Source organism: Podarcis filfolensis (assembly GCF_964270895.1).
Source record: "Podarcis filfolensis genome assembly, chromosome: 7".
NCBI classification, from domain to species: domain Eukaryota; kingdom Metazoa; phylum Chordata; class Lepidosauria; order Squamata; family Lacertidae; genus Podarcis; species Podarcis filfolensis.
This window is the reverse complement of record NC_139603.1, coordinates 77,416,709-77,442,886: the sequence shown is the minus strand read 5'-3', so window position 1 is coordinate 77,442,886 and position 26,178 is coordinate 77,416,709. Positions and strand designations below refer to the sequence as shown.

The window sequence follows — 26,178 nt, the reverse complement described above, 5'->3', positions numbered from 1 at the left end:
TTCAGATCCATACAGACAGTAGCGGCCAATGTGGTGAAACAGGTGGCATCCTGTAACAGGTGTCACGGCTGCTTACCAGGATGGGGAGAATGGTGGCAAGGTTGGCGCTCCACAGGGACACCAGTAGAGCCAGTACACTTTGTACTGGTGTATTTGTTGGCAAGGTGATGTTTCTGCCACCTTGCCAACAAAGGTCCGTATAGTTAAAGTTATGGTTTTCCCAGTAGTGGTGTATGGAAGTGAGAGCTGGACCATAAAGAAGGCTGATCGCTGAAGAATTGATGCTTTTGAATTATGGTGCTGGAGGAGACTCCTGAGAGTCCCATGGACTGCAAGAAGATCAAACCTATCCATTCTGAAGGAAATCAGCCCTGAGTGCTCGCTGGAAGGACAGATCCTGAAGCTGAGGCTCCAATACTTTGGCCACCTCATGAGAAAAGAAGACTCCTTGGAAAAGACCCTGATGTTGGGAAAGATGGAGGGCACAAGGAGAAGGGGATGACAGAGGATGAGATGGTTGGACAGTGTTCTGGAAGCTACCAGCATGAGTTTGACCAAACTGCAGGAGGCAGTGGAAGACAGGAGTGCCTGGCATGCTCTGGTCCATGGGGTCATGAAGAGTCGGACATGACTAAACAACAACAACAACAACTGGTGTAATTGCGTAGTCTTGAGCTCACACCATGTTCCCCCAGGTTGCAGATGTGGAGAAACAGAGGCTGAGAGGGCACGGCTTGCCTAGTGAGTTCACAATCGGGGTGAAACCAGAGACTTCTTGATATGCAGCCCAGTCCCTTAGCAACTACCCTGCATCAGCTCTCGTGGCATTTCAGCATGGGGAACAACACCGTCCCCTTGTGCCCTGCAAGGATCCTCCTGACACTTCCAGCTGGAAGCACCCTAAGTAGGCAGGGTTCATGTTTCACTAAAGCAAACATCACATTTTATCACTCACTTTATCACTTGTCCCTGAGGCTCAGCTGAAATAACTGCCCTGTGACATCATCTCACACTTGTCCTCCATTCCAACCAGCTCTATTATTGACCTAGTAGGTCTTACCCACTGCTCCTTTGTTTGTTATCGTTAATCCCTTCTCTCCTTTCTTCTTCTTCTTCAGCTTTATTCCAGCAAACAACCCTTTCCTGCAAAACAAAACAAAAAAATAGAATTTTAAAAAGAACAGTCACAGAAACAGTTGTGGCCTGCAACAAAACGTTGGAGTGTGGAGTGGTCCCAGCCAGCCAGCCTCTTTCAAGATACTCCATTGTTTTTCATATCCCAGCTCATGACCTTTGCAGTGAGGAACTCCCCATTGTCTGTGACAGAACCACCAACCGAGGTCTCAGAATGTTTGCTTTCCCTCAACCACCTTTGGTCCAGTTAACATCTTGAGTGTTTACATTCCCACTATGTGCTCTGACATGAGTAACTAGACCAGGCCATCAGGAAGGTCTCAGACTGTGAACACCTATTCCTGGTGGGAGATATCAATGCCAGAGGTGGAGATGACCATCACACATGAGACAACTGCATAGGCCACTTTGGTATTGGAATATGAACGAGAATGAACAAAGGATGCTTGGACTGTCCTCATATCACAACATTATGAACAAGTTGTTTTCTACCAAGGCAAAACACTGAGTGTTTTGGAGGCATACAAGGTCAGGTCATTGGCACCAGCTGGACTTCAGTGTCACCAGGCAATCGCCACTGAACAGTGTTGGTGTCACACGGAGCTACCATAGTGCTGACTTCAACATGGACCACTCCCTGGTGGTGAGCAAGACCCATCTCCAGCCAAAGAGGACCATAACACAAAGCAGGAAGTGCAGCCTCTCTTAGAGTCCACCCACCCACCCCAGAGCTTGAGATGCACCCAGGCTGCTGATACCTCCTTGCATAGATAGTGCTGTTTTGGCTACATAACAACCCACACTTTGAAAATGAGTTTGCTGCTAGTAGATATGATGTTGCTACCAACAAATCTGGCTTCCTCTGTGTGCAGTAACGAACTTGTTTCTTTTTTTATTATATATTTTATTGGTTTTCAAATATAAAAACAAATTTGTACATTCCATACATCTTAATTACATCTTACTTCTCTTTTTTGACTTCCCTCAATTTATCTGAAATTCCTTCACTTAATTACTTTTTACACATTTCTACCGTTTTAACCGTTTCCCATCACAGAGCTTCCTTAAAACTTACAAACGTAATTTGATTATCACTTAGTTTTTGCATATATTGGGTAAACTTTTCCCAATCTTCTGGTAACGAACTTGTTTCAGTGGTATTGCACTTGAGCAGGGCAGTCTGTATGTCATAACAGCGCACAAGGACAGGAAAAGTCCCAAATTCCATACTGGGCACAGGATCTGGCTTGCAAAGACACACAGCTGAATTTCTTTGGCCACATCCATGTCACACATTTTATGCATATTGAATGCACTTGTCTTCCCTGAAAGAATCTTGAGAGGGTGCTGGGAACTATAGCACCATGAAGGCTAAACTATGGTGCCCAGGATTCTTTGAAGAAAAAAAAAGTTCTTCAGATGTGTAGTGTGGAAGTGACTTTCCTGCTTTGTTTAAATAAAAAAAATGTTTCCACCCTTAACTGTACGTTTAACAGTAAATGGGTAATGCCTGAAGCCAGAATATTAACTTCTTGCCTCTTCTCATGAGCAGCAGAAGCAGAACAACTTATACAAACGGAAAGTAATTAGGCAAATTGGTCTAAACTTGTATAAGCTGTACAGTTTGCAGGAAACGGTTTTTCTTGGTACAGAATTATGAATTAGGCGGTTGGCATCAATTGGGGACATGCTGGTGAAACAGGAGATCGTGTTTCTGTGTTTTTTTTTTATTAAAGATTTCTTGGTTTACAAAAGTATGTGCAATGTCTCTTTTTTCAAGTTACATTTTCTACAGATCAGTTTCATTTGTTGAGACATTAGTGTTACATTAGGAAGAAAAGGGGGAAGAAGTGGAGGGGGCATGGTGAGTGGTGGTGAGGTCAGGTGTCAATGCTTCTGTTCTACTTAGTGTATGTGTGGGGTTTTGTGTCAGCGTTGCTTGGTTCTCTTTACTATTCACTTGTGGTGAGAGAGGTTGGGGTTGGCCTAGAGTGTGGTTGTTTGTTTGTGATTGGCTGTGAACTTTGTTTTCATGTGTGAGTGGGGTGGGTGGGTGTTTTGGATCAGGTAAGCCATATTGATTCGTATGCTGGATTCGTTGTCTTGTTGGGCTGTGTATGTAAAAAAAGGGGAGCCATACCGGGGTGAAGGCATCTTCTTCTATTTGTCCCCATGTCAGTTTCAGTTTATTGGTTAGTTTTTGTAATAAGGCTGTTTCCCATGCTATTTGACACCATCGGTCCACACAGCAGATCAGGTTTCTTACCTGAGTAATAGAATCATAGAATCATAGAATCATAGAGTTGGAAGAGACCACAAGGGCCATTGAGCCCAACCCTTGATGTAGATGCTATACTCCTATTGATGCAGCCCAGAATTGCATTGGCTTTTTTAGCTGCCGCGTCACACCGTTGGCTCATGTCAAGTTTGTGGTCAACCAAGACTCCTAGATCCTTTTCACATGTACTGCTCTCAAGCCAGGTGTCACCCATCTTGTATTTGTGCCTCTCATTTTTTTTGCCCAAGTGCAATACTTTACATTTCTCCCTGTTAAAATTCATCTTGTTTGTTTTGGCCCAGTTCTCTAATCTGTCAAGGTCGTTTTGAAGTGTGATCCTGTCCTCTGGGGTGTTAGCCACGCCTCCCAGTTTGGTGTCATCTGCAAATTTGATCAGGATGCCCTTGAGTCCATCATCCAAGTCGTTGATAAAGATGTTGAATAAGACCGGGCCCAAGACACAACCCTGTGGCACCCCACTAGTCAAGCTAGTAATAGCAAGCTAGTAATATTTGCAGCTCGTACCTTAGTTTGCAACTAAACTAAATGTATTTAGGTTACAGAGACCTCAACAGGCAGGAGTTTTTGTTACCTGATCAGTTATATCTTATTTCCAGAACAGCCAAAGTACATGAATTAATTACAGGGGGGAAAGCTCAGGCGAAGGCATCTGAATCTGAAAGAGTGAGATGAGTTACCAACTTGTTTCTGCTGCAGGGGACTTTGGTAACACATCCAGCAAATTTCTCAGTAAATTTTTTTCTAGAAGGGGTCCTTCCAGGCTGTTGCTATTTTCAGGTGGGATTCAATCACATACTGGCCAAATTTGCACAAATTAAAGGTGAATTACTCTTGCACAGCAAAACCCACTTCTGCCCTGGAATTGGAGTCCTTTTTGGGGGGTGCGGGGGTGGGGACCCCAGTTTTGCTCAGCTTTCGGTATAGCATCCATCTGAAGAGACTTCTGGCTAAAAAACAGAAGCCTCCTCAATATGTTGCTCCTCAGGACTCATCATTGTTCCTAGGGGTGGAGAGGAACGGTGGTCAATGGGAGGTAACAAAGAAGCCACAGAGATGTGAGTAGCCATGACACCTCGCTGCACTGGCTCACATTAACAGCTACAGCAGGAATGTGGATGGCGCTGTGGTCTAAACCACTGAGCCTCTTGGGCTTGCCGATCAGAAGGTCGGCGGTTCAAATCCCCATGACGGGGTGAGCTCCCATTGCTCTGTCCCAGCTCCTGCCAACCTAGCAGTTCGAAAGCACACCAGTGCAAGTAGATAAATAGGTACCGCTGTGGCGGGAAGGTAAACAGCATTTCTGTGCGCTCTGGTTTCCGTCACGGTGTTCTGTTGTGCCAGAAGTGGTTTAGTCATGCTGGCCACATGATCTAAAAAGCTGTCTGTGGACAAACGGCAGCTCCCTCAGCCTGAAAACGAAATGAGCGCCGCAACCCCTAGTTGCCTTTGGCTGGACTTAACCGTCCAGGGGTCCTTTGCCTGCAACAGCTACAGCTGCCTCAGCGCCCTGCCAGCTTCCTCAGTGAGGAAGGGCAAAGAAGGGCAAAAGAGCATCGCATCCCACACTCTCAGAGCTTCTTCACACTTCCACTTGTGTTGTGCCTAGAAAACATGGCTCTCTAAGTGGTTTCCCCCCTTGCCCTGCTCCTTTCCAGGTCAAGCAAGCTTCGTTGGGAGGTGTTGGGCTCTCCATCACTGGAAGATGCTTGGAGGAGATTGTAGCCACATATTCCTGCATTAGACTAGATGACATCCAAGATCTCTTCCAACTATATACTTCTATGAGCCTCTTTTTTCATACAATTTTTATAAAATTTTCTGTTTTACAATTTTGAATACTCATTTAAACATCTTTAAAATATCAACGGCTTCCCTTCTTCTCTTTCCATGGTTCATTTAGCATACCATAAATCCCTGCATATTTTACATATACTAAACCGTTCAGAAATTCCATTACATCCATCAAATCTTATTTACACTTATTTACACTGCTGGGAAAACCCAGCCAGATGGGCGGGGTATAAATAATAAATTATTAAATTATTATTATTATGAATTTATCTTAATGCTGCCAGCGTTTTCAAGTGTACACAATTCCCCACCCCCATATATTCAATAAACATTTTTCAGTCTTCTTTAAATGTATGTTCTTCTTGTTCTCTTATTCTGCATGTTAAGTTCAATCAATTCCAATCAACTACTCTTCTAGCATCTGACCAGAATGAGAAACTTCAGTCTGAGACTGGAAAATTCTAACCAAGGAGGGTTGATGTTAATAATAATAATAATAATAATAATAATAATAATAATAATATAGTATTTATATTATGCCCATCTGACTGGGTTGCTCCAGCCACTCTGGGCAGCTTACAACAAAATATTAAAAACACAGTAATGCATGCAGCCTCCCATTTCAGAAGCTACTGGATAGTCCTATCTGCTGGGGAGCAAGAATGGGACAAGGATATTCCCTTCATGTCTTGCCTGTGGCTTTTCCAGAAGCATCTGATTGGCTACTATGGGTAACAGGATTCTGGACTAAATGGGCCTTGGATTGGATGCTGTAGGGCTCTTCTTATTTTTTTTACCATTGCTCAAACGATTCCTGCATAAGGTTTTTCTCATCCCTGACATGGGCTCAAGGAATCTCCCTTCTAGCTGATACTTAGGTGCTTTTCAAAACACATGGCCATAAGACAGCTTTATGGGTTTCCACTATCAGAATGGGGCTGTTTTGCATAATGCACACCATTAATATCTAACCCAGCGTAGCGGAGACCGTGGGAAATAAATAGACAAGCTAGAAACTGAAGGTGCTGATTCCCAGGATTGTGAATGAAATAGCCCATCCTAAATGCCTTCATCTTTAAGGAACTGAAAGCACATTTGCGAAGCTTTAACAGCACATTTATGCAAAGACAGGCATGGCAGCCACTGCCAGCCTTTGACAGGGATCGCAACAATCTTTGGCTAAACTGCTATTTCCATGTTTGTAATTGTATGAAAAGACACGCCGCTAATGATGTAAAATATGAAGGAATTTAAGCAGAATGATTTATGCAGCGGGATAGAGTAACCCTGCTTGCATGCTTCTGTGAAACAAGTGTCCCTATTTTCCAGGGACAGTCCCGGAATTACAAAAGCCATCCTGACTTCTGATTTGACCCCGGAATGTCCCTATTTCCCCTGCCAGCACCACTGTTGCATAACCTGCATAATATGCACCAAATATTTCTATACCTGAAATAGACTTGAAATTTATAGGTATCACAGAATTTAGGTTTTTCTTGCGCAGAACGTGGGTTACAAATTCTACTTAAATTGCCATGAAAACAGTGAGGCTTCAGACCACACAGTTACACACTTAATTCCACTAGGTGTGATTGTCTGGCTTGGACTGAAGCTTCTCAAGCACTGCACAGAGGAAAAACGATAAGCTTCATCTTTAGATAAGCAAAAGGCTTGTGACACAATAGAAAATGAGCCAAATCAAGGGAATAACTTCCACCCAATTCACAGCAGCATGCCCTAACAATGATGTCCATTCAAGCATAGTGAATTAACAGTGCACTACACTGACTCGACTCTCCCTCTCTTCGCTTGAACTAGGAGAAAACTTGCTTTCAGCCCTGCGTTTCAGAGTCCTGCAGAGTGTAAGTACCCTGTTGCATTACTCTCTGTGGAGCCTGAATACATTCAAGGTCCAATAATCTGGTTGGTTGGTTGGTTGGTTGGTTGGTTGATTAAGTTTACTTATATGGCGCTTTTCTACAATGAGCTGTGTCCAAAGCGGCTTACAGCATACATTCAAAACATCAAAATACAAATATATGAAATACGGAGCACGTTGGTAGATTCAAATACGACAAAAATCAACCATTTAACAAACACAGTATAAATTCAGTACAGTGGTACCTCGGGTTACAGACGCTTCAGGTTACAGACACTTCAGGTTACAAACTCTGCTAACCCAGAAATAGTACCTCGGGTTAAGAACGTTGCTTCAGAATGAGAACAGAAATTGCGCAGCAGTGGCACAGCGGCAGCAGCAGGAGGCCCCATTAGCTAAAGTGGTACCTCAGGTTAAGAACAGTTTCAGGTTAAGAATGGACCTCCAGAACGGACCTCCAGAACAAATTAAGTTCTTAACCCGAGGTACCACAGTATACTGAATTATTTGGGATTTCTAACACTGGGGAGCCCCACAGCAAAGATTTTACATAGTCTAAATAAATGTAAAAATTAAAAAAAATGTCCAGTAGTGCCTTAGAGACCATCTAAGTTTGTTCTGGGTATTTTTTTACTTATTTCGACTGCGTCAGACCAACATGGCTACCTACCTAAATCTTACATACAGTGGACGCTCGGGTTGCGAACGTGATCCATGCGGGATGCACGTTCGCAACCCGCAGCGTTCGCAACCTGCAGCGGCGCATCTGCACACCTGCAGGTTGCGATTCAGTGCTTCTGTGCATGAGCAAAGTGCAATTTAGTTCTTAATCTGAGTTCTTAATCCGAGGTACCACTGTACTACCAAAAAATAAATTCTAAGATTAAGTACATAAAAACAAAGCAAAACAAGAGTTGACTGACAATAAATTTTCTGAAATTAATGAAGCATTGCCTTTAAAAAAGTCCCCCCCCCACAACTAAGAACTTGCATTTTCACATTTAGATGTTGCAAGTGCATTCTTTTGATTCCAACATACCATTTATCAAATATCAACATTTGCAGAATCTCAGTATTCAGTACATGCTAGCAACATTCTGAGAACCAAATCTGCAGTAACTTGGCCATCATGGCAGAGTTGTCAGGGAAAGGCACGTATTACATGTCACTGCAGGACATCCAAACCAGCCCACCCCCAATTTATATTATATGTGTTCCTAGCTGACAGGGACAGCACAAGCAAGCAGATCAGAGTTAGGGGCACTGACAACATCTGTAGAACTTTGGACTGGAACCACAGCGACAAAACAGGTGACCAAACCCAGAAAATGAAAAAATGTAGTTAGGATGCAGCCCGACCCAATGCATGCTTACTTGGAAGTAAGTCCTGTTGCATTTGATGGAGCTTGCTCCCAGATAAACAGACAAACTTAACCAGCTGCACAGTATTCTTAAAAACACACAGCAGCTAATCCCAAAGTATCCTTTCACTTTACCTGTGTGATGGTGGAGTGTTCCCTGAGGACTCCGACTCCATGACTAATGCGTCCCTCCCAGTGCTTGCCTTTTACATCTTGCGCCTGTTCCCCCCGCCTTATAGCTGTCTTTGAGATTTATTTACTCCTAAATGATGGGTTAGTCAGATCTGCAAACACAGTCCTGGAATGCAGAACCTGCTGCTTGTGCAAACATTAGATTTCCTTGGCTCAGCTGGTAACTTTTGCTTTTCAATTGCCGGGCATGAAATAAGGGATGGGGGGGGGGAATGCTTCACCGGCCACAAAACTGGTAGGTTGCTTCCACAGAAGAATTCTTGAGAACCGCAGTCACACATTGCTGTTCCGAAATCAGGTGGAAGCAGAAATAGAACTGTGCTTCTTCTTCTTGTTGTTTTGTCGTTTAGCCGTGTCTAACTCTTCGTGACCCCATGGACCAGAGTATGCCAGGCACTCCTGTCTTCCACTGCCTCCCACAGTTTGGTCAAACTCATGCTGGTAGCTTCGAGAACACTGTCCAACCATCTCGTCCTCTGTCATCCCCTTCTCCTTGTGCCCTCCATCTTTCCCAACACCAGGGTCTTTTCCAGGGAGTCTTCTCTTCTCATGAGGTGGCCAAAGTACTGGAGCCTCAGCTTCAGGATCTGTCCTTCCAGTGAGCACTCAGGGCTGATTTCCTTAAGAATGGAGAGGTTTGTTCTTCTTGCAGTCCATGGGACTCTCAAGAGTCTCCTCCAGCACCATAATTCAAAAGCATCAATTCTTCGGCGATCAGCCTTCTTTACGGTCCAGCTCTCACTTCCATACTTCTACACCGCAGTGAATATAGTGTTGTATTATCTATTAGTGCCCTTCCCTATGGCCATGACCTTTCTCGAATGTTCTACAAAGGTCCCCAGCAACATTAGTTAGTAGCTTCCTCCTTGATTTAATGACTAGTTCAAATACATTTCTTTCTTTTACAGCGAAACACCACTTTTTCACTATAAAAGAGGGAAATAATGGGGGGGGTACTAATTAACACCGTACCAAAGGTCCTATTCATGTATAAAACACATGAAGGGGGTCCATATAATAGGAAAGGAGTCTGCCTGACTGGCCAAGCCCACGTATTGTGAAGCCAATACAGGCCAGCATCACCAACATCAGAAAGTTAACTAGAAGAATATGAAGAGAACCCGTTGCATATGAGTAGCTGTTCCTGATTCCTGTGCAGACATCTGAGCGCAATACCAGGAGAGAGGCTAATACTTGGGTAGGCAAACTAAGGCCCAGGGGCCGGATCCAGCTCAATCGCCTTCTAAATCTGGCCTGCGGATGGTCCAGGAATCAGCATGTTTTTACATGGGTAGAATGTGTCCTTTTATTTAAAATGCATCTCTGGGTTATTTGTGGGGCATAGGAATTCATTCATTTTATTTATTTTTTTCAAAATATAGTCCGGCCCCCCACAAGGTCTGAGAGACATTGGACCAGCCCCCTGCTGAAAAAGTTTGCTGACCCCTGGGCTAATAGCACAACTTCACACAAATCCTCTTCGATGAAAAGGGTTTATTTAAAGGGCATTTCATCATCAATCCTACAGCTACACTGAACAGAAAGTGATAACAATGGTAGAAGCTGAAGGAAGAAGCTTTTAATTAAAGATACAGCACTCCCTAAAAGCTTATAAAGTCATACGCTTTTAGCCATTACTTCAGCTTTAAATAAAAGCAACTACTGGTTTTGTGAGTAGATATCATGTAACCCACCAGTGAGCCGTGTGCCAGTGACACCCCTGAGTTAAACCCAAATGCTTAGTTTTGAATTTAATAAAATCACTGCAAATTCCACTCAGAAATCAAGCATAGTTGTTGTTAAATCCTCTTCAGGATGGTACAAACAAAACAGTCATTTCCTATTGTCCAGCCCTAATATGGTTGGCACAAGCTGGACAATGTTGACATGTCACTAATGGATATGTGGAGAGCAACTCTAAGCATTGTACTCATATTGTATGGCATTTACTATGCAGGGTAGGTACTTTCATGTGAGAAAAAAAATTCTGTCAAAAAAAGGTGCCATGTTGAAATGAATCAGGACACACATTCCTTTCAAAAACGAAGAGGGGAATGTTGGAGAAATTAACAATTTCATAAAATTGTATCATTTCGATCAGGCATAGGCAAACTCCGGCCCTCCAGATGTTTGGGACTACAATTCCCATCATCCCTAGCTAACAGGACCCGTGGCCAGGGATGATGGGAATTGTAATCCCAAACATCTGGAGGGCTGTAGTTTCCCTATGCCTGATTTTGATGATTCTGTTTTCTTTTTAGGCTATGGCCTAGCTAAACTAAAAGGGCCTACACCTGTCTTTTACAGTACAGAACAGTGGCGTGTGGTCACTGGACTCTAAGGGGACTAGGCTAGTCCCCTAAATGTTCCCCAGTGCCTCCTTCCCAAAGCCTGGGAAGCTTCTGACCAGCTTAGGGAGGTAGGCACAATGTTCATGTGCACAACATCAGGGCATCACAATGTCACACGCATTACTGCTCCCCTATGAAAAATTTCACCGCAAGCCACTGAGAACTACCTGCTTTTAGGTACTGTACATAGTGAATATCCGTTCCAGAGCACTGAAAAGAATAAACTGTTAGAATCAATGGTGGCCACTGTATGCATGGAAAGAGAATCGACTGGGCATGGCAACTGTGATTAATCTTGAATTGTTTCGTAGACAGATGAAAGAGGACATTGGAAGACTTTTAAAGAACAGGAAAATCAGTCAAAGTCTTCATAAAGAAAGACACTGAAAAATTGTTGTATGTAATCACATGGTATTATAGGTAAAGGTACCCCTGCCCGTACGGGCCAGTCTTGACAGACTCTAGGGTTGTGCGCTCATCTCACTCTAGAGGCTGGGAGCCAGCGCTGTCCACAGACACTTCCGGGTCACGTGGCCAGCGTGACAAGCTGCATCTGGCGAGCCAGCGCAACACACAGAACGCCGTTTACCTTCCCGCTGGTAAGCGGTACCTCTTTATCTACTTGCACTTAAGGGTGCTTTCGAACTGCTAGGTTGGCAGGTGCTGGGACCGAATTACGGGAGCGCACCCCGCCGCGGGGATTCGAACCGCCGACCATGCAATCGGCAAGTCCTAGGCACTGAGGTTTTACCCACAGCGCCACCCGCATCCCAGTATTATAATGACAGCTATTCTGAAGAGCCAAATTGTTTTGATTGGTTCAGGATGGTGACGTTGGGTTGCAACAATTAAGATTGCTATGATCCTTTGATTGGTGAATAGAAAAGACTTGTGCAACCTGAAAATATATTTTAAAATTTATTTGGGTTCAGTGGGACTTACTCCCAGGCAAATAAGTATATTATGGCAGGAAAAAATACCTTTGCCCCTGTTCCCAAGCTCTAGTGGAACAGGGCCTGAAACTTGAATTACTTAGATTCATATTCATAATATTCCTAGGAAACTTGCACTCATTTTGAAGAATGGAAAGTGGTATCAAATTACTCATCAATTGTCATTAACTAGAAAGTACGCTGTTATTAATTTATCCTTCTGTTCCCCCCGCCTCTGTTAAACAGAAACTCTGCTCTGTTGACAAAGGAGGTGTTTATTTGGACATTGTGATAAATTTAGGTGGGAACTGAATCTAGCCACAAGCCATTTTTATCAGGCTTAAGCAAGAAGAGGCATTTCCACTGAACTGAAAAATGACTCCAGTTCAGCCTTCTTATGGCAAGGCATGGACCTCCATATAGGGATGAGAGAGAAACCTAATTCAGTTTGCATTTAAAGGTAAATTTAAATAATTTGCAATTTTCAAAATGATGTGCACTCCTATGAATTTTGTAGCTCTCCAGCTATGTAATGTACAAAAAATTGTACACACTAGGGTCAAGTGTGCAGATAAATGCAAACATTAGTGAAAATAACATACAGAAATGCAGTATGTTAGCAGAATGTACTTTGCAAAAATGCACCTGTTTGGAGAAATTAAGACTATAATTTTCATGAAAACTTTTTTTTTAATTGCAAACTAGTGTAGAAATCTGGAGAGCTGAGCTTCAGAGCGGAAAAGTGAGAAACTGAGCAAAACCAAAGCACATTTATTTGCCCACCCCTACCTTCAACCAATGAGCAATTCGCATTTCCTTGTTCTTTTTTACTGGTCCCTAGAAAATCGAAATGCTGAAGATAAACATTTCCCAAACTGGTGCCCTCAGCCCTAGTCAGTATGGCCCAAAGTAAGGGGTAATTTTTGAATTATGGTGATGGAGGAGACTCATGAGAGTCCCATGGATTGCAAGAAGATCAAACCTATCCATCCTTAAGGAAATCAGCCCTGAGTGCTCACTGAAAGGACAGATCCTGAAGCTGAGACTCCAGTACTTTGGCCACCTCATGAGAAGAGAAGACTCCCTGGAAAAGACCCTGATGTTGGGAAAGATGGAGGGCACAAGGAGAAGGGGATGACAGAGGACGAGATGGTTGGACAGTGTTCTCGAAGCTACCAGCATGAGTTTGACTAAACTGCGGGAGGCAGTGGAAGACAGGAGTGCCTGGCGTGCTCTGGTCCATGGGGTCACAAAGAGTCGGACACGACTAAACAATTAAACAACAACAAGGGTTAATTGGCATTGCACTTCAACAACATCTGGAGGGCACCAACTTGGGGTAGCTGCTCTACAACAGTGGTCTTCAGCTGGTCCAGACCTGAGACGCACTGCTGGTTCCCAGCCTGTTATGGACCAGACTTGGGCTGGTCATAATCTCTCTGTCTAACTTACCTCACATAGTTGTTGCGTGGATAAGGCGGGGAAACACGTGCACTGCTCTCAGAGCTTGTTGGTGAGGTGGCAAGAGAAGTAAGTCATGATCAGGGGTGCAAGAGCAGGAAAAAGGAATCTCTGGCCCTTCAGGTGTCCTTTGACTCCTACTCCCAACAGCACCAGGCAGCCTGGCCATTGGTCAGGGCTGAGGAAGTGGGAGTCCAACAGCATTTATAAAGCCACAGGTTCAGCATCAGGGAGAGAGGGAAGGATAGAGGTAGGCAGAGAGACAAAGAGAGAGAGAACCTTACAGTGGTACCTCGGGTTAAGTACTTAATTCGTTCTGGAGGTCCGTTCTTAACCTTAAACTGTTCTTAACCTGAAGCACCACTTTAGCTAATGGGGCCTCCTGCTGCTGCCGCGCCGCCGGAGCACGATTTCTGTTCTCATCCTGAAGCAAAGTTCTTAACCCGAGGTACTATTTCTGGGTTAGCGAAGTCTGTAACCTGAAGTGTATGTAACCCGAGGTACCACTGTATAAGTTTTTAATAAAAATTTGGACTAAACTGATGCACAGTTTCGAACCAGACACACTTTTCTCTTGGGTTTGGCTTTTTCTTTTGCCTTTTTCAATGGGCATAACATTTTGTTATGCTCACAGAAACGATAAAAATGAATTTTAAAAATGAGGACAGCAGTAAGTGAAGTGGAAAAACAGTGGAGAATAAAGTAGAGGATGGTGGGAAGCAAATTAAGTTCGGCTCTGCAAAGATATTGCTCTGTCAGGAAACAGAGGGAACTCATGAAGGTTTTATTGAAACATGCGGGACTGCCTTTGATTCCTCTCTTTCCTCTCTCAGACAAATAGACTTTCTTATCTAGAATCCACGTGAAGCCTCCTCCCTTTCTTCTGCTCTCCATTCGAAGGCACTGTCTTTCCATTGTTGGCTGAAGCAGTGGCAAGATCAGCCGCCAATTCTTCCTTCCTAAAAATAACAACTGCAGGCATGATTTAAAATAAAACAACAAAGCTGAAAACTACCCTAGACATTAACAATGATGCTTGAATTTTATTAACCCATCCATTGCAGAAGACATGCACCAGCAGAGGGAGATTATTGTGGAACTAATCATTAAGGAGAGTTGTAGAGCAAAAACAAACTCTCTGCCTCAGCGCAGAAACTGGCACTGCCCATCATGTCTCTCTCCATTTAATACAGTATACTGTTTAATATACCTTGAGATTTTCTCTGAAGTTGGTGCACTGTTCAAACATCATTCAGAAAGTTTACTGGGTGTTTCTCTACATGAATAATGTGTTCCAGCTTTACTCTGGTAAATATTCAGATCAGACTCTCTTGACTCAATATGCCGGCACATTTTTATCATTCCAGTGCTCATGGGATTCTACTTTATTTTTGCCGTTGCTTGGAGGAGCTATGGAACAGCCCCAGTAACAATGAATTTGTCTGGCTGTTTTGCTACAGCCTGCTGTTTTCTCTCTTTGCCTGGTTTTGCGGCATGCTCACAGCCAATGTGCCGCCATACCTGAGCTCAAATAATTGATTTAAGTGGAGCAGAGAAAGAGGAGTTTTAGAGGCATCCTTGGCAGATTTAGGCTTTCTGAGTTTTCTGTTGGGCTGCACGCAAAGCCCTGCATAACCTTGGAGTCAAAGGGGGAAGGGAGATTACTACAGCGGGATCAAAGCCAGGGCTTTTTCAGCCGTGGCTCCGATCTGGTGGAACGCTCTGTCACAAGAGACTAGGGCCCTGCGGGACTTGACATCTTTCTGCAGGGCCTGCAAGACGGGGCTGTTCCACCAGGCCTTTGGCCAAGGCGCAGTCTGACCCCCTCTTTCCTTCTGTAATCCACATAAAACTGTAACCCAATGGTTGCCATTAATTTGATTCTGAATTGATTTAGAATGTATTTTAATTAATTGACTGTGTGATTTTATGTACACTGTGCTATTTTTACTTGTTAGCTGCTCTGAGCCTGGCTTTGGCCAGGGAGGGCGGAATACAAATAAATTATTATTATTATTATTATTATTATTATTAGGCAGCTGCTGCAAAGCTGCTTCAGTTTCTGCCCCTTCCTCCTCCTCTCTTTCAGCTCTGCACCCTCTCCTGCCCCTGACGGGCTTTCTGCCTCTGGCTCTTCTCTTTCCCTCGAACCTGAGAGCCAGTGTGGTGTAGTGGTTAAGAGCAGTGGACTCGTAATCTGGTGAACCGGGTTCGCTTCTCCGCTCCTCCACATGCAGCTGCTGGGTGACCTTGGGCTAGTCACACTTCTCTGAAGTCTCTCAGTCTCACTCACCTCACAGAGTGTTTGTTGTGGGGGAGGAAGGGAAAGGAGATTGTTAGCCGCTTTGAGACTCCTTAGGGTAGTGATAAAGCGGGATATCAAATCCACACTCTTCTTCTTCTTCTCCTGCCTCCCAGCCTCCCTCCTCCTCTGACCCGTCTTCAGAGTCCGCCCCCATGATGCTGGCTGTGAGCTTTCCTCCTCTGCTGCTTCCCTGGGGAGTTCTTCAGCTGGAGACGCCACTGCTTCCCTTCACCCAGCCAGTACCTTACAGATGTGGAACAGATATTATGTGGCACCTGTAACTGTGCCAATTCTGCTGATCGAAGGGGTTGAATGGGCATATGCGGGGCAAAGCAATCTCATAGGTACCTGGGTCCCAAGTTGTTCAGGGCTTTGTATAGTAAAAGTAACACACTGGATCTGCAAATCAGCAAGCAGTGCCAATCTCTCAACCTCTCTCCTGTCAGCAATCGCCCTATGTGTTAAATCTTTGGTTTTCTGCATGCGTGTGATACGGCCAGCACTGACACTGTGCCCTGCAAAGGGGGCAAGACCCCCTGTGTAGGTCTCCTGAGGGATTTCAGCTGTGAAGCAGAGACTTGTGAGGTTTTTGGAGGGAACTGAGGTTTGCAGGTGGAAAGCAAATTACTAAGCAATCTTGGCCCATCCCTAGAGCAAATAAAGGCCGGACCAAATAAACCTATTTGCTTCTCTGGCATTTGTCATCGTTTCTGAATCTGGGAAAAAGGTGTCCCCAGTAGTGCTGTAGGGGTATATCAAAAGACAAGAGCCCAAAGGAAACCTCACAAAAACATAACTGTGTAAATAAAAGGCTCTATTTGCAAGTGTTTGGGGAACTTGGTTTGCATCTTGCCAAGAGAATGTGTACAGCTCTTCGTTTCCAAATAAGCAGCTGCGTATGTGTGCCGATCAGACTAGCTCTGAGCTAAAACCCAGGTTGGTTTACATGAATGCTGCTGTCCAGTGCAAAAATAACCCCTCTCCCCTATCATAATTTTCTTGAGGTGGAGGGTTGAAGGGATGAGGGAGTATCTGATGGAGAGTTGGAAGTGCAATAGCAGAGATCATTTGGTCTGTATCTTTAATTGTTAATTCTGTTAAGTGTTAGAGTCAACTAGCCAACAATGGTTCCGTCTGAAAAATTGATTCCTTCAGTGTGCTCTATGTGGGGCCTCCCTTGTTCTTGGTCTGGAGACTTTAATTAATGCAGGATGCTGCAATATGGTTGCTGGCAGGAGTGAGATCCTGTCAGCCTGTCTCACATCTGCTCATACAATTGAAAGGCATTCATATTTTAGTGTGGCAGCTCTGGAACTCCCTGCCTATTGACATTTCAGAAGGTCGGCGGTTTGAATCCCCACGACGGGGTGAGCTCCCATTGCTCGGTCCCTGCTCCTGCCAACCTAGCAGTTCGAAAGCACGTAAGTAGAAAAATAGGTACCACTCTGGCAGGAAGGTAAATGGCGTTTCCGTGCGCTGCTCTGGTTTGCCAGAAGCGGCTTAGGCCGCATGACCCGGAAGCTGTATGCCGTCTCCCTGGGCCAATAAAGCGAGATGAGCGCCGCAACCCCAGAGTCGGCCACGACTGGACCTAATGGTCAGGGGTCCCTTTACCTTTACCTTACATTCTTTGTATCCTTTTTCAGCATCAGCAAAAACAAACAAAACAAAAACCAAAAACTGTTTGGACCAACCTGTCTGCATTTTAATCTGTAATATTATCTTATAGTACATATTTTCAGCTGTTGTTTCTATTCGTATTCATATTTTTTAAAACCTTGTTTTTAACTTTCTTGACAATTTTTAATGTGCATTTTATATTATTTGCAAACCTTTGGGCCGAAACAGGTCCCCTACCCTTATTTAGGAAACAAAAGAGTGCATTTTATAGGTTACTAACTGTAACTACCAACTCCAAGTATTGCATAGAAAAGGTGATTATTGCTACAGACTGCATCTTCACAATTTCATTGCTAAGTGACTCTGCAGCATCACCTAGTGGTTCTGGAGACCATACAAAATCAGCAGGAGATTTTCTAATACTTTAAAAAAAAAAAAAAAACCTTCACTTTGCTCCATCAGAGAAACTGTGAGCTGTGTTAATAGCAGGAGTGGCTTTATTTGTATAAATCTTCTAAGTATGCAGCCATAGAAAGGAGCAGAACCAGGCAGAGGGCCTTCTCGGTAGTGGCGCCAGCCCTGTGGAACGCCCTCCCATCAGATGTCAAGGAAATAAGCAGCTATCTTATTTTTAAAAGACATCTGAAGGCTGTTTAGGGAAGTTTTAAATATTTAATGCTGTACAGTGGTACCTCAGGTTACATACGCTTCAGGTTAGCGGAGTCTGTAACCTGAAGCGTCTGTAACCTGAGGTACCACTGTATTGTTATTCTAAAGGCAGGAGATGCAGCCTTCTTGCTGAAGCTGGTCAGTGGCTGGATGGGAGACCATCAGTTGGTAGAGCATGAGACTCTTAATCTCAGGGCCGTGGGTTTGAGCCCCACATTGGCCAGAAGATTCCTGCATTGCAGGGGGTTAGAAAAGATGGTGATGATTCTATGGTTGCCTTGAGCTCCATAATAGAAGACACGCAGGATGTAAGTGGAGGCAGTGAGAGATTTTACTTTCTTGGGCTCCATCATCACTGCAGATGGTGACAGCAGTCACGAAATTAAGAGACGCCTGCTTCTTGGGAGAAAAGCAATGACAAACCTAGACAGCATCCTAAAAAGCAGAGACATCACCTTGCCAACAAAGGCCTGTATAGTTAAAGCTATGGTTTTCCCAGTAGTGATGTATGGAAGTGAGAGCTGGACCATAAAGAAGGCTGATCGCCAAAGAATTGATGCTTTTGTATTATGGTGCTGGAAGAGACTCTTGAGAGTCCCATGGACTACAAGAAGATCAAACCTCTCCATTCTGAAGGAAATCAGCCCTGAGTGCTCACTGGAAGGACAGATCCTGAAGCTGAGGCTCCAAGACCTTGGCCACCTCATGAGAAGAAAAGACTCTCTGGAAAAGACCCTGATATTGGGAAAGATGGCGGGCACAAGGAGAAGGGGACGACAGAGGATGAGATGGTTGGATAGTGTTCTCAAAGCTACCAGCATGAGTATGACCAAACTGCAGGAGGCAGTGGAAGACAGGAGTGCCTGGCGTGCTCTGGTCCATGGGATCACAAAGAGTCAGACACCACTAAACAACTAAACAACAAGGATGTAAATGTAGTAAATAAAATAAAAGCACAGCGATAGCAGCTTGTTCCCAGCTAAATCGGAGCCCTGAGGATCAGCAACCAAAATACTCACAGGAAGATCTAGGTTTGCTACAATGTCAGGGTTGGGGGAGACTACCAGTACCTCCTATTAGTTGAAAGGCCATTATAGAGGTGGCACTGGTGGGTGGCTGCTGAGGTGGCAACAGATCTAGTCTCCAAGGAGCATGCCATAGCTGTGGCTGCTGCCATGGTAGCGGGAAATGCATTCCTTGGAGGCCAGCTATGCTTCCCCTATGGATCCTGCCGCCTGAGGCAGCTGCCTCGCCTTGCCTCACGGATGAGCCGGCCCTGTTTCACACTATGGAGAAGAGTCCTAAATACTTTTCCTGATCCCACCAAAGATGTCATTAGCTCCATAGGGGAAAGCATACAGATACAATCCTGGGATGTCTTTTTGTGGAGCCGATAGCACTTTTGGGGGGGTGATTGTCATTGGCTCTGTGGAGCCGATAGCACTTTTGGGGGGTGATTGTCAGGAGGTGTGCTATTTAAATTGGGAACAGAGTGGAGGGAAACAGTTAAATATCCCCTTGATTAGTGCCACTTCCCTGGTCCTTCGAAGCAGCTTTATGAAGATGCTAATGATTAAAACACCTATTTAAAAAATGCCTAGTTTAGCCCTAAGGGAAGTTTTGTTTCAAGAAAGGGAAGAGGGAATAATAATAATAATAATAATAATAATAATAATAATAATAATAAAGCTCATATCAATAAAGTGAAATTTCTCAGGCAGCAGGAAGCACTCAGCAGACTCGTTTGTCGAGTTTCTTGATAGCCGTAATTTGCATCTCTTTATGTACATATTGGCTCTAAAATGGATTCTCCAGTCACAGGGTATTCGGTTTCTGTCTCACCTGCTCCATCTCTCTCTGTCTGCTCCATGCCTAGGCATCTGCTCACCTCAGCATTGGGGACTTGTCTGCTGTTAAGGCAGCAGATGTGCTTAGTTATTGGCCTTGTGACCTAGGAAGCTGCAAGAGGGAGAAGATGAAGCGGCGGACCTGTTGAGCAAGCAGGAAATCTATCCTCATTGCCCAATGGCAGGGTTGGTTACGATCGGTGTCAGTCAACACCGCCAACAGGCTTGACCTGCTCGTTTTATTTTATTATATGTGTTTTTGGAACCAAAAAGCTTCCTCCAGTAACCTTAATGTAACTTTCAGAAAGATCTTTGTTCCGGAAAAGGGAAGCACTTGTACGTGAAGAGAGATATTTGGTGAAGGAAATAAATTAACTGAACTCCTGAGCATGCACAGAGCGACACACTCTCTCACCAACTGGCTACAGGACGGTCACATGCTCTGGTGGAGTTCAAAGGGAACCTCTCCTTTTAGAGGTAAACCTTTGAGCTTGCGACTTTGAGACTTTGCAACAAGCACATCATAATTCAATTTCCATGTGGTCCAGCAAGGCATTAAGGGGTTTTTTCGTCATCAAGCATTTGGGTGGTAAATATGCTGGCTTCCCTACTAGTCCATATGACTTACAGAGTTTATCATGGACTGTGGAGAACAGGGAACAGGGGGGAATTTTTCACTTAAAGGCAAACCTATCTAATCCACATTTTCTGAATCAACATCTAAAACGGAAGCACAGCCCATCCTTCAAACCCACAGTTCCCCAAAGTTTGCAATGCAGCACTCAAGTCACTTAACATGTACAAAAACCCATACAGTGGGTGAAATGTGCATATAAATTCATATATTGGTGCCTTAAAGCAGGGGAAATTGCTTTGCAAAGCGTGTCTGCCAATGTCTCTGCTAGGGAAAACGGCATACAAAAATGTATTTAATAGGAGGCATTCACAGCAAAATGCTTATGAATTTTCAAGATGACTTTTTTTAAAAGGGAATTGCACACTGATGTGGGGAAGTGGAAAACTGAACGTTAGACCGGAATCTGAAATGGACACATTTGTCCATCTCTGGCACAGAATGTTAGTGTTTTGGGGCACCCTGGAGATCAACAAGCCCATCCCCCCCGGTTTAATCCAGAATCTGCAATGCAGACTGCACCTGCAGAATCTATCCAGCCTTGGCTTAAATATGCATGGGTGGCTTTCTGCTTATCCCTCAACAGATGAAGCCAGAGTTGAGAGTTTAGTGAGTTATGTGACCTAGAAGCAAAGCAGCGAGCTGGAGAGAGAGTCAGAGCAATGTTTGAAAGCAATGTTTGATTTCTGTTTGAATCCAAGGCTGCAAACTAGCTTAAAAAGAAGAGAATTGTGGGGGTGCTGATGCTGTGGTCCCCTCCATTGTAGGCTCGGGTTGAATATATGTGTAAATAAACCATCCATCATAAAGGCATCACAGTCTTCACTGTGCCTCATTTCCAAAAGGAAACACGAACTCTGGCTAAGCACCTGAAATCCCTGGAATCTCACAGCTCTTTGAGACTGGGGTGGTAGGCAACAAAATGTTCTGAAACAGAAGTGCTTCCTTGGGGAGGGGGGAGATGTTTGGGTCCAGTCCAACAACTGATTGACAGCCACACAGTTGCCCATGCAGCGCGTTAAGCAACAGCCTTTATTATTTATTTATTTATTTATTTATTTATTTATTTATTTATTTCCCGCCAATCTGGCTGGGTTTCTCCAGCAACTCTGGGCGGCTTCCAACAGAATATTAAAATACAGTAATGCATCAAACATTAAAAGCTTCCCTAAACAGGGCTGCCTTCAGATGTCTTCTAAAAATCAGGTAGTTGTTTTCCTCTTTGACATCTGGTGGGAGGGCGTTCCCCAGGGCGGGTGCCACTACCGAGAAGGCCCTCTGCCTGGTTCCCTGTAACTTGGCTTCTCACAGCAAGGGAACCGCCAGAAGGCCCTCAGCGCTGGACCTCAGTGTCTGGGTAGAACGATGGGGGTGGAGACGCTCCTTCAGGTATACTGGACCGAGGCTGTTTAGGGCTTTAAAGGTCAGCACCAACACTTTGAATTGTGCTCGGAAACGTACTGGGAGCCAGTGTAGGTCTTTCAAGACTGGTGTTATATGGTCTTGGCGGCCGCTCCCAGTCACCAGTCTAGCTGCCGCATTCTGGATTAGTTGTAGTTTCTGGGTTACCTTCAAAGGTAGCCCCACAAAGAGCGTGTTGCAGTAGTCCAAGCGAGAGATAACCAGAGCATGCACCACTCTGGCGAGACAGTCTGCGGGGAGGTAGGGTCTCAGCCTGCGTACCAGATGGAGCTGATAAACAGCTGCCCTGGACACAGAATTGACCTGCACCTCCATGGACAGCTGCGAGTCCAAAATGACTCCCAGGCTGCGCACCTGGTCCTTCAGGGGCACAGTTACCCCATTCACAACCAGGGAGTCCTCTACACCTGCCCGCCTCCTGTCCCCCCAAAACAGTACTTCTGTCTTGTCAGGATTCAACCTGAATCTTGATATTTTCCAAAAAGCCAAATGAGACTTCCTTCTTCCCGAGTCCTCCTGCGGTTCCCATGCATCCACACCATTAAAGTTTTGGAGTCCCTCCAGACTGCTAGGTTGTTGTTTTTTGCGGCTGAATTCTGCAACATTCAGGTAGGTAGCCGTGTTGGTCTGACACAGCAGAAATATATTTTTAAAATAAAAAATTTTTTCCAGTAGCCCCTTAGAGACCAACTAAGTTTGTTCTTGGTATGAGCTTTCGTATCTGAAGAAGTGTGCATGCACACAAAAGCTCATACCAGGAACAAACTTAGTTGGTCTCCAAGGTGCTACTGAACAATTCTTTTAAAAAAATATGTATATCTTTATTCTGCAACATGTCACTGATGCAATAATAGAAGAAGAAGAGGAAGAGGAAGAGGAAGAGGAAGAAGAAGAAGAAGAAGAAGAGGAGGAGGAGGAGGAGGAGGAGTTTGGATTTGATATCCCACTTTATCACTACCCAAAGGAGTCTCAAAGCGGCGAACAATCTCCTTTTCCCTTCCTCCCCCACAACAAGCACTCTGTGAGGTGAGTGGGGCTGAGAGACTTCAGAGAAGTGTGACTGGCCCAAGGTCACCCAGCAGCTGCATGTGGAGGAGCAGGGAATCAAACCCAGTTCACCAGATTACGAGTCTACCGCTCTTAACCACTACACCACACTGGCTCCCAATGTATTAGTGGTGGATTTAAACAGGACCATCCACACACCATTCCATTAGTTGTTCTGTGATGCTTCTGCAATGATGTCGCGTTATTGGTGCCTAGAGGGTCACTCTTGGACCAAAGTACAACAGGAGTGGGACAAGAATTAATCAGACTGTTTGTGGTACAAAGAGTTGCGGGATTTCAGCAGGATGTTACAGGCACACACTGATGGGCAATGATGTGGTATGTCTGCCCTGAAATACTTGCAGACGCAGCCAGTATTGAAAGAGGGATTGTGAATAACTGCCCTAATCCCTTCATGAGCACAAATGATCTTAACCATGCATCGAAGTTCCCATTGTGTTGGAGGTATCTACCCCTGGTAAGTCTGCACAGGATTGCAACTGCATCTAATCTAATAGCCATTCCCTCTTAAGAAAAGCCTTGCATAGGATGTGGGAAACAGCTTAAGTAGTTTTCTGGTCTCCATTCAGGTCTTTAAAGATGTAATCCTACAAATAACTATTAAGGCTTCAAGAGTAATGCCTTGCCTCCTGCAAAGCTGGACCATAGCTGTCAACTTTTCCCTTTTCTTGCAAGGAATCCTATTAGGAATAAGGGAATTTCCCTTTAATAAAAGGGAAACATTGACAGCTATGAACTGAACATACCCGAACCCCGCAGTTTCAACGCATTCTGATTTCTGCATAGGACACGAATTTATGCAGGTCTGCATAGTACCAGACTGTGGGCTAAACAGTGGAATCTTACAAATGAGTTCAATGACTTTTACGCCCAGGAAATTGGCATAGTATTGAAGGCCCAAAGATGCTTGGAAGTTGTCAATCAGATTAAGCTAAAAACAAAATGAAACTTCCTTCAGAGAAAGAGAACAAAAACTAATCACAACACAGCATTTGTTGGCGTACTGCCCCTATTCCTGGAACTGGTTTATTTTCATCCGCTGTCCCCTATCTCACAATCTCCCCATGTAACCCAGAAAAGGAGACTTACTTTTGCAGCTTCTCCATCGTTTCGCTCTCCTCAACCCTTGGTCCGCTAAAGGCTGTGTGTTCTGCAACTAATCCGAAGGCATGTCATCGCTGCCGCTGCTGCCACCAACTATAGGATTTGCCAGGAGTTAAGCCTACCAAGATATCAGCCACTCCGGCAGGGTGGGGCTGTTTAAACATATGACTGCGCTTTTCTCATTCAGTACAAGAATGCCCAGGACCATGAAATTAAATGAGGCGCTGTAAAACTAGGCAGATTTGGCATTTTCCTTCAGCGGGATTATGAGATAAGCATCAGATTGCTCATTGTTTTGGGACGTTTAGATCAGCTCCTCCAGCAGCCTCTGACTTGATGTGTGCGGAAAAGCACCTTTGCCATGCTCCAAATCTGTTTCACTGTGAACATTTGTGGGCATAGCTCTACAACAGGGTTTCCTAAAGTGGGGGGATGATCCAGGGGGGCAGTAGTAGCCTCGGGTGCAATTTGGGGAGCGGGCATTAAATGAAAATAGGAGGGCAGTGGAAGCATAAAGAAGAGAAGAACAATTTGAAAAACCGTTCATACTGTATGTGTTTCCTCTGTTGTGCAATGATGCTTACCCAGCAACAATGCTTCCCCTGGATCTTGGGGTCATGCTGGAGGCAAGGGGTTTTCCTGGGCTTTCTGGCTTCACTCGGTTGGGATAGCTCAGTTGGTAGAGCATGAGCCTCTTAATCCCAGGGTTGTGGGTTTGAGACCCATGTTTGACCACAAGATTCCTGAATTGCAGGGGAATGGACTAGAATTCAGCGGTACTCAACCTGTGGGTCCCCAGATGTTGTTGGACTACAACTCCCATCATCCCTGACCACCAGTCATGCCTGGCTAGGAATGATGGGCGTTGTAGTCCAACAACATCTGGGGACCCACAGGTTGAGAAACACTGGACTAGATGAATCTTGGGGTCCCTTCTGACTCTACAATTCTATGGATTCTATAGCTGTCTAAGTGCTTGCTTTCCATCTGCTCAACAGGTATATATGCAAATGAGCCAATTATTGCAAAAAAAAAAAAGCCACTAAAACACCTCCAGAGCTTTCTGTCATAGAGAATGTTATAATTATTGCCGGGGTGATGGAAGAGCAAGCAAATGACAGTGTACACAACTGTGATATATGAAGCTTATTGACTGATATAAAATAGGCTCAACCATTTAACCACCCTGAGACAGCTAGGTATAGGGGTGTGTAAATTCAATAAATGTATGTAAATTCAAATGAAAATCAGGACCGGAAAGTGGATCGCAGCTTGCCTTCCTATTTGGCCAATGGCAGGAAGGCTGTGGCGCCAGCCCTGCCCCTGGGGTGGATTGGACTGAACTGGCAGTCCCCATGGGTTTTAATAAATAATTTTATAATTTCAAGCTTCATGGTGTCTTGAACAACAACAACATCTTTCTTTACTATGTTGTAGGACGTAAGTAGAAATAGAGATACATAAAAGAGCACAAATTTGTTCCTGACTCTTTCTGTACACTCCCAGTACGTTTCCAAGAACAGTTCAAAGTGTTGGTGCTGACCTTTAAAGCCCTAAATGGCCTCGGTCCAGTATACCTGAAGGAGCGTCTCCACCCCCATCGTTCAGCCCGGACACTGAGGTCCAGCGCCGAGGGCCTTCTGGCGGTTCCCTCACTGCGAGAAGCCAAGTTACAGGAAACGGGGCAGAGGGCCTTCTCGGTAGTGGCAACTGCCCTGTGGAACACCCTCCCACCAGATGTCAAAGAGAAAAACAACTACCAGACTTTTAGAAGACATCTGAAGGCAGCCCTCTTTAGGGAAGCTTTTAATGTTTAATAGATTATTGTATTTTGATATTCTGTTGGAAGCAACCCAGAGTGGCTGGGGAAACCCAGCCAGATGGGTGGAGTATAAATAATAAATTGTTGTTGTTGTTGTTGTTTTGGTTCTTCTTGTTGTTGTTATCTGTTTGTTCGCTTAAAGAAGGTAGATTTTCAGAGGTGGGGCGCTGAGTAACTTTTTTCTGAAATGGGCACAGTAAGGCTAAATAAGCCTGGGAACCTCTGCTCTACAAGAATACTGGTTTCATGCCAATATAACTAATGACAGCATAACTGCCATGCTTTTC

General features: G+C 44.5%; 1 protein-coding gene across 2 annotated transcripts in view; it reads right to left on the bottom strand.

Moving 5' to 3' along the window:
• The window catches only part of FER1L6 (fer-1 like family member 6), a 117,348-nt gene extending 93,171 nt beyond the window's left edge, over positions 1 to 24,177 (bottom strand). The window contains exons 1-2 of one of the 2 annotated variants that reach the window (XM_083621804.1): positions 24,055 to 24,177; positions 1,061 to 1,143 (exon numbers count right to left, since the gene is read on the bottom strand). In XM_083621804.1, the coding sequence (XP_083477930.1) occupies positions 1,061 to 1,143; positions 24,055 to 24,071 (100 nt within the window). In that variant the 5' untranslated portion in view covers positions 24,072 to 24,177. Of the gene's footprint in view, positions 1 to 1,060; positions 1,144 to 8,599; positions 8,680 to 24,054 lie in introns of those variants that run through there. The other variant, XM_083621803.1, reaches the window with a different exon arrangement.
• Positions 24,178 to 26,178: the final 2,001 nt, after the last annotated feature.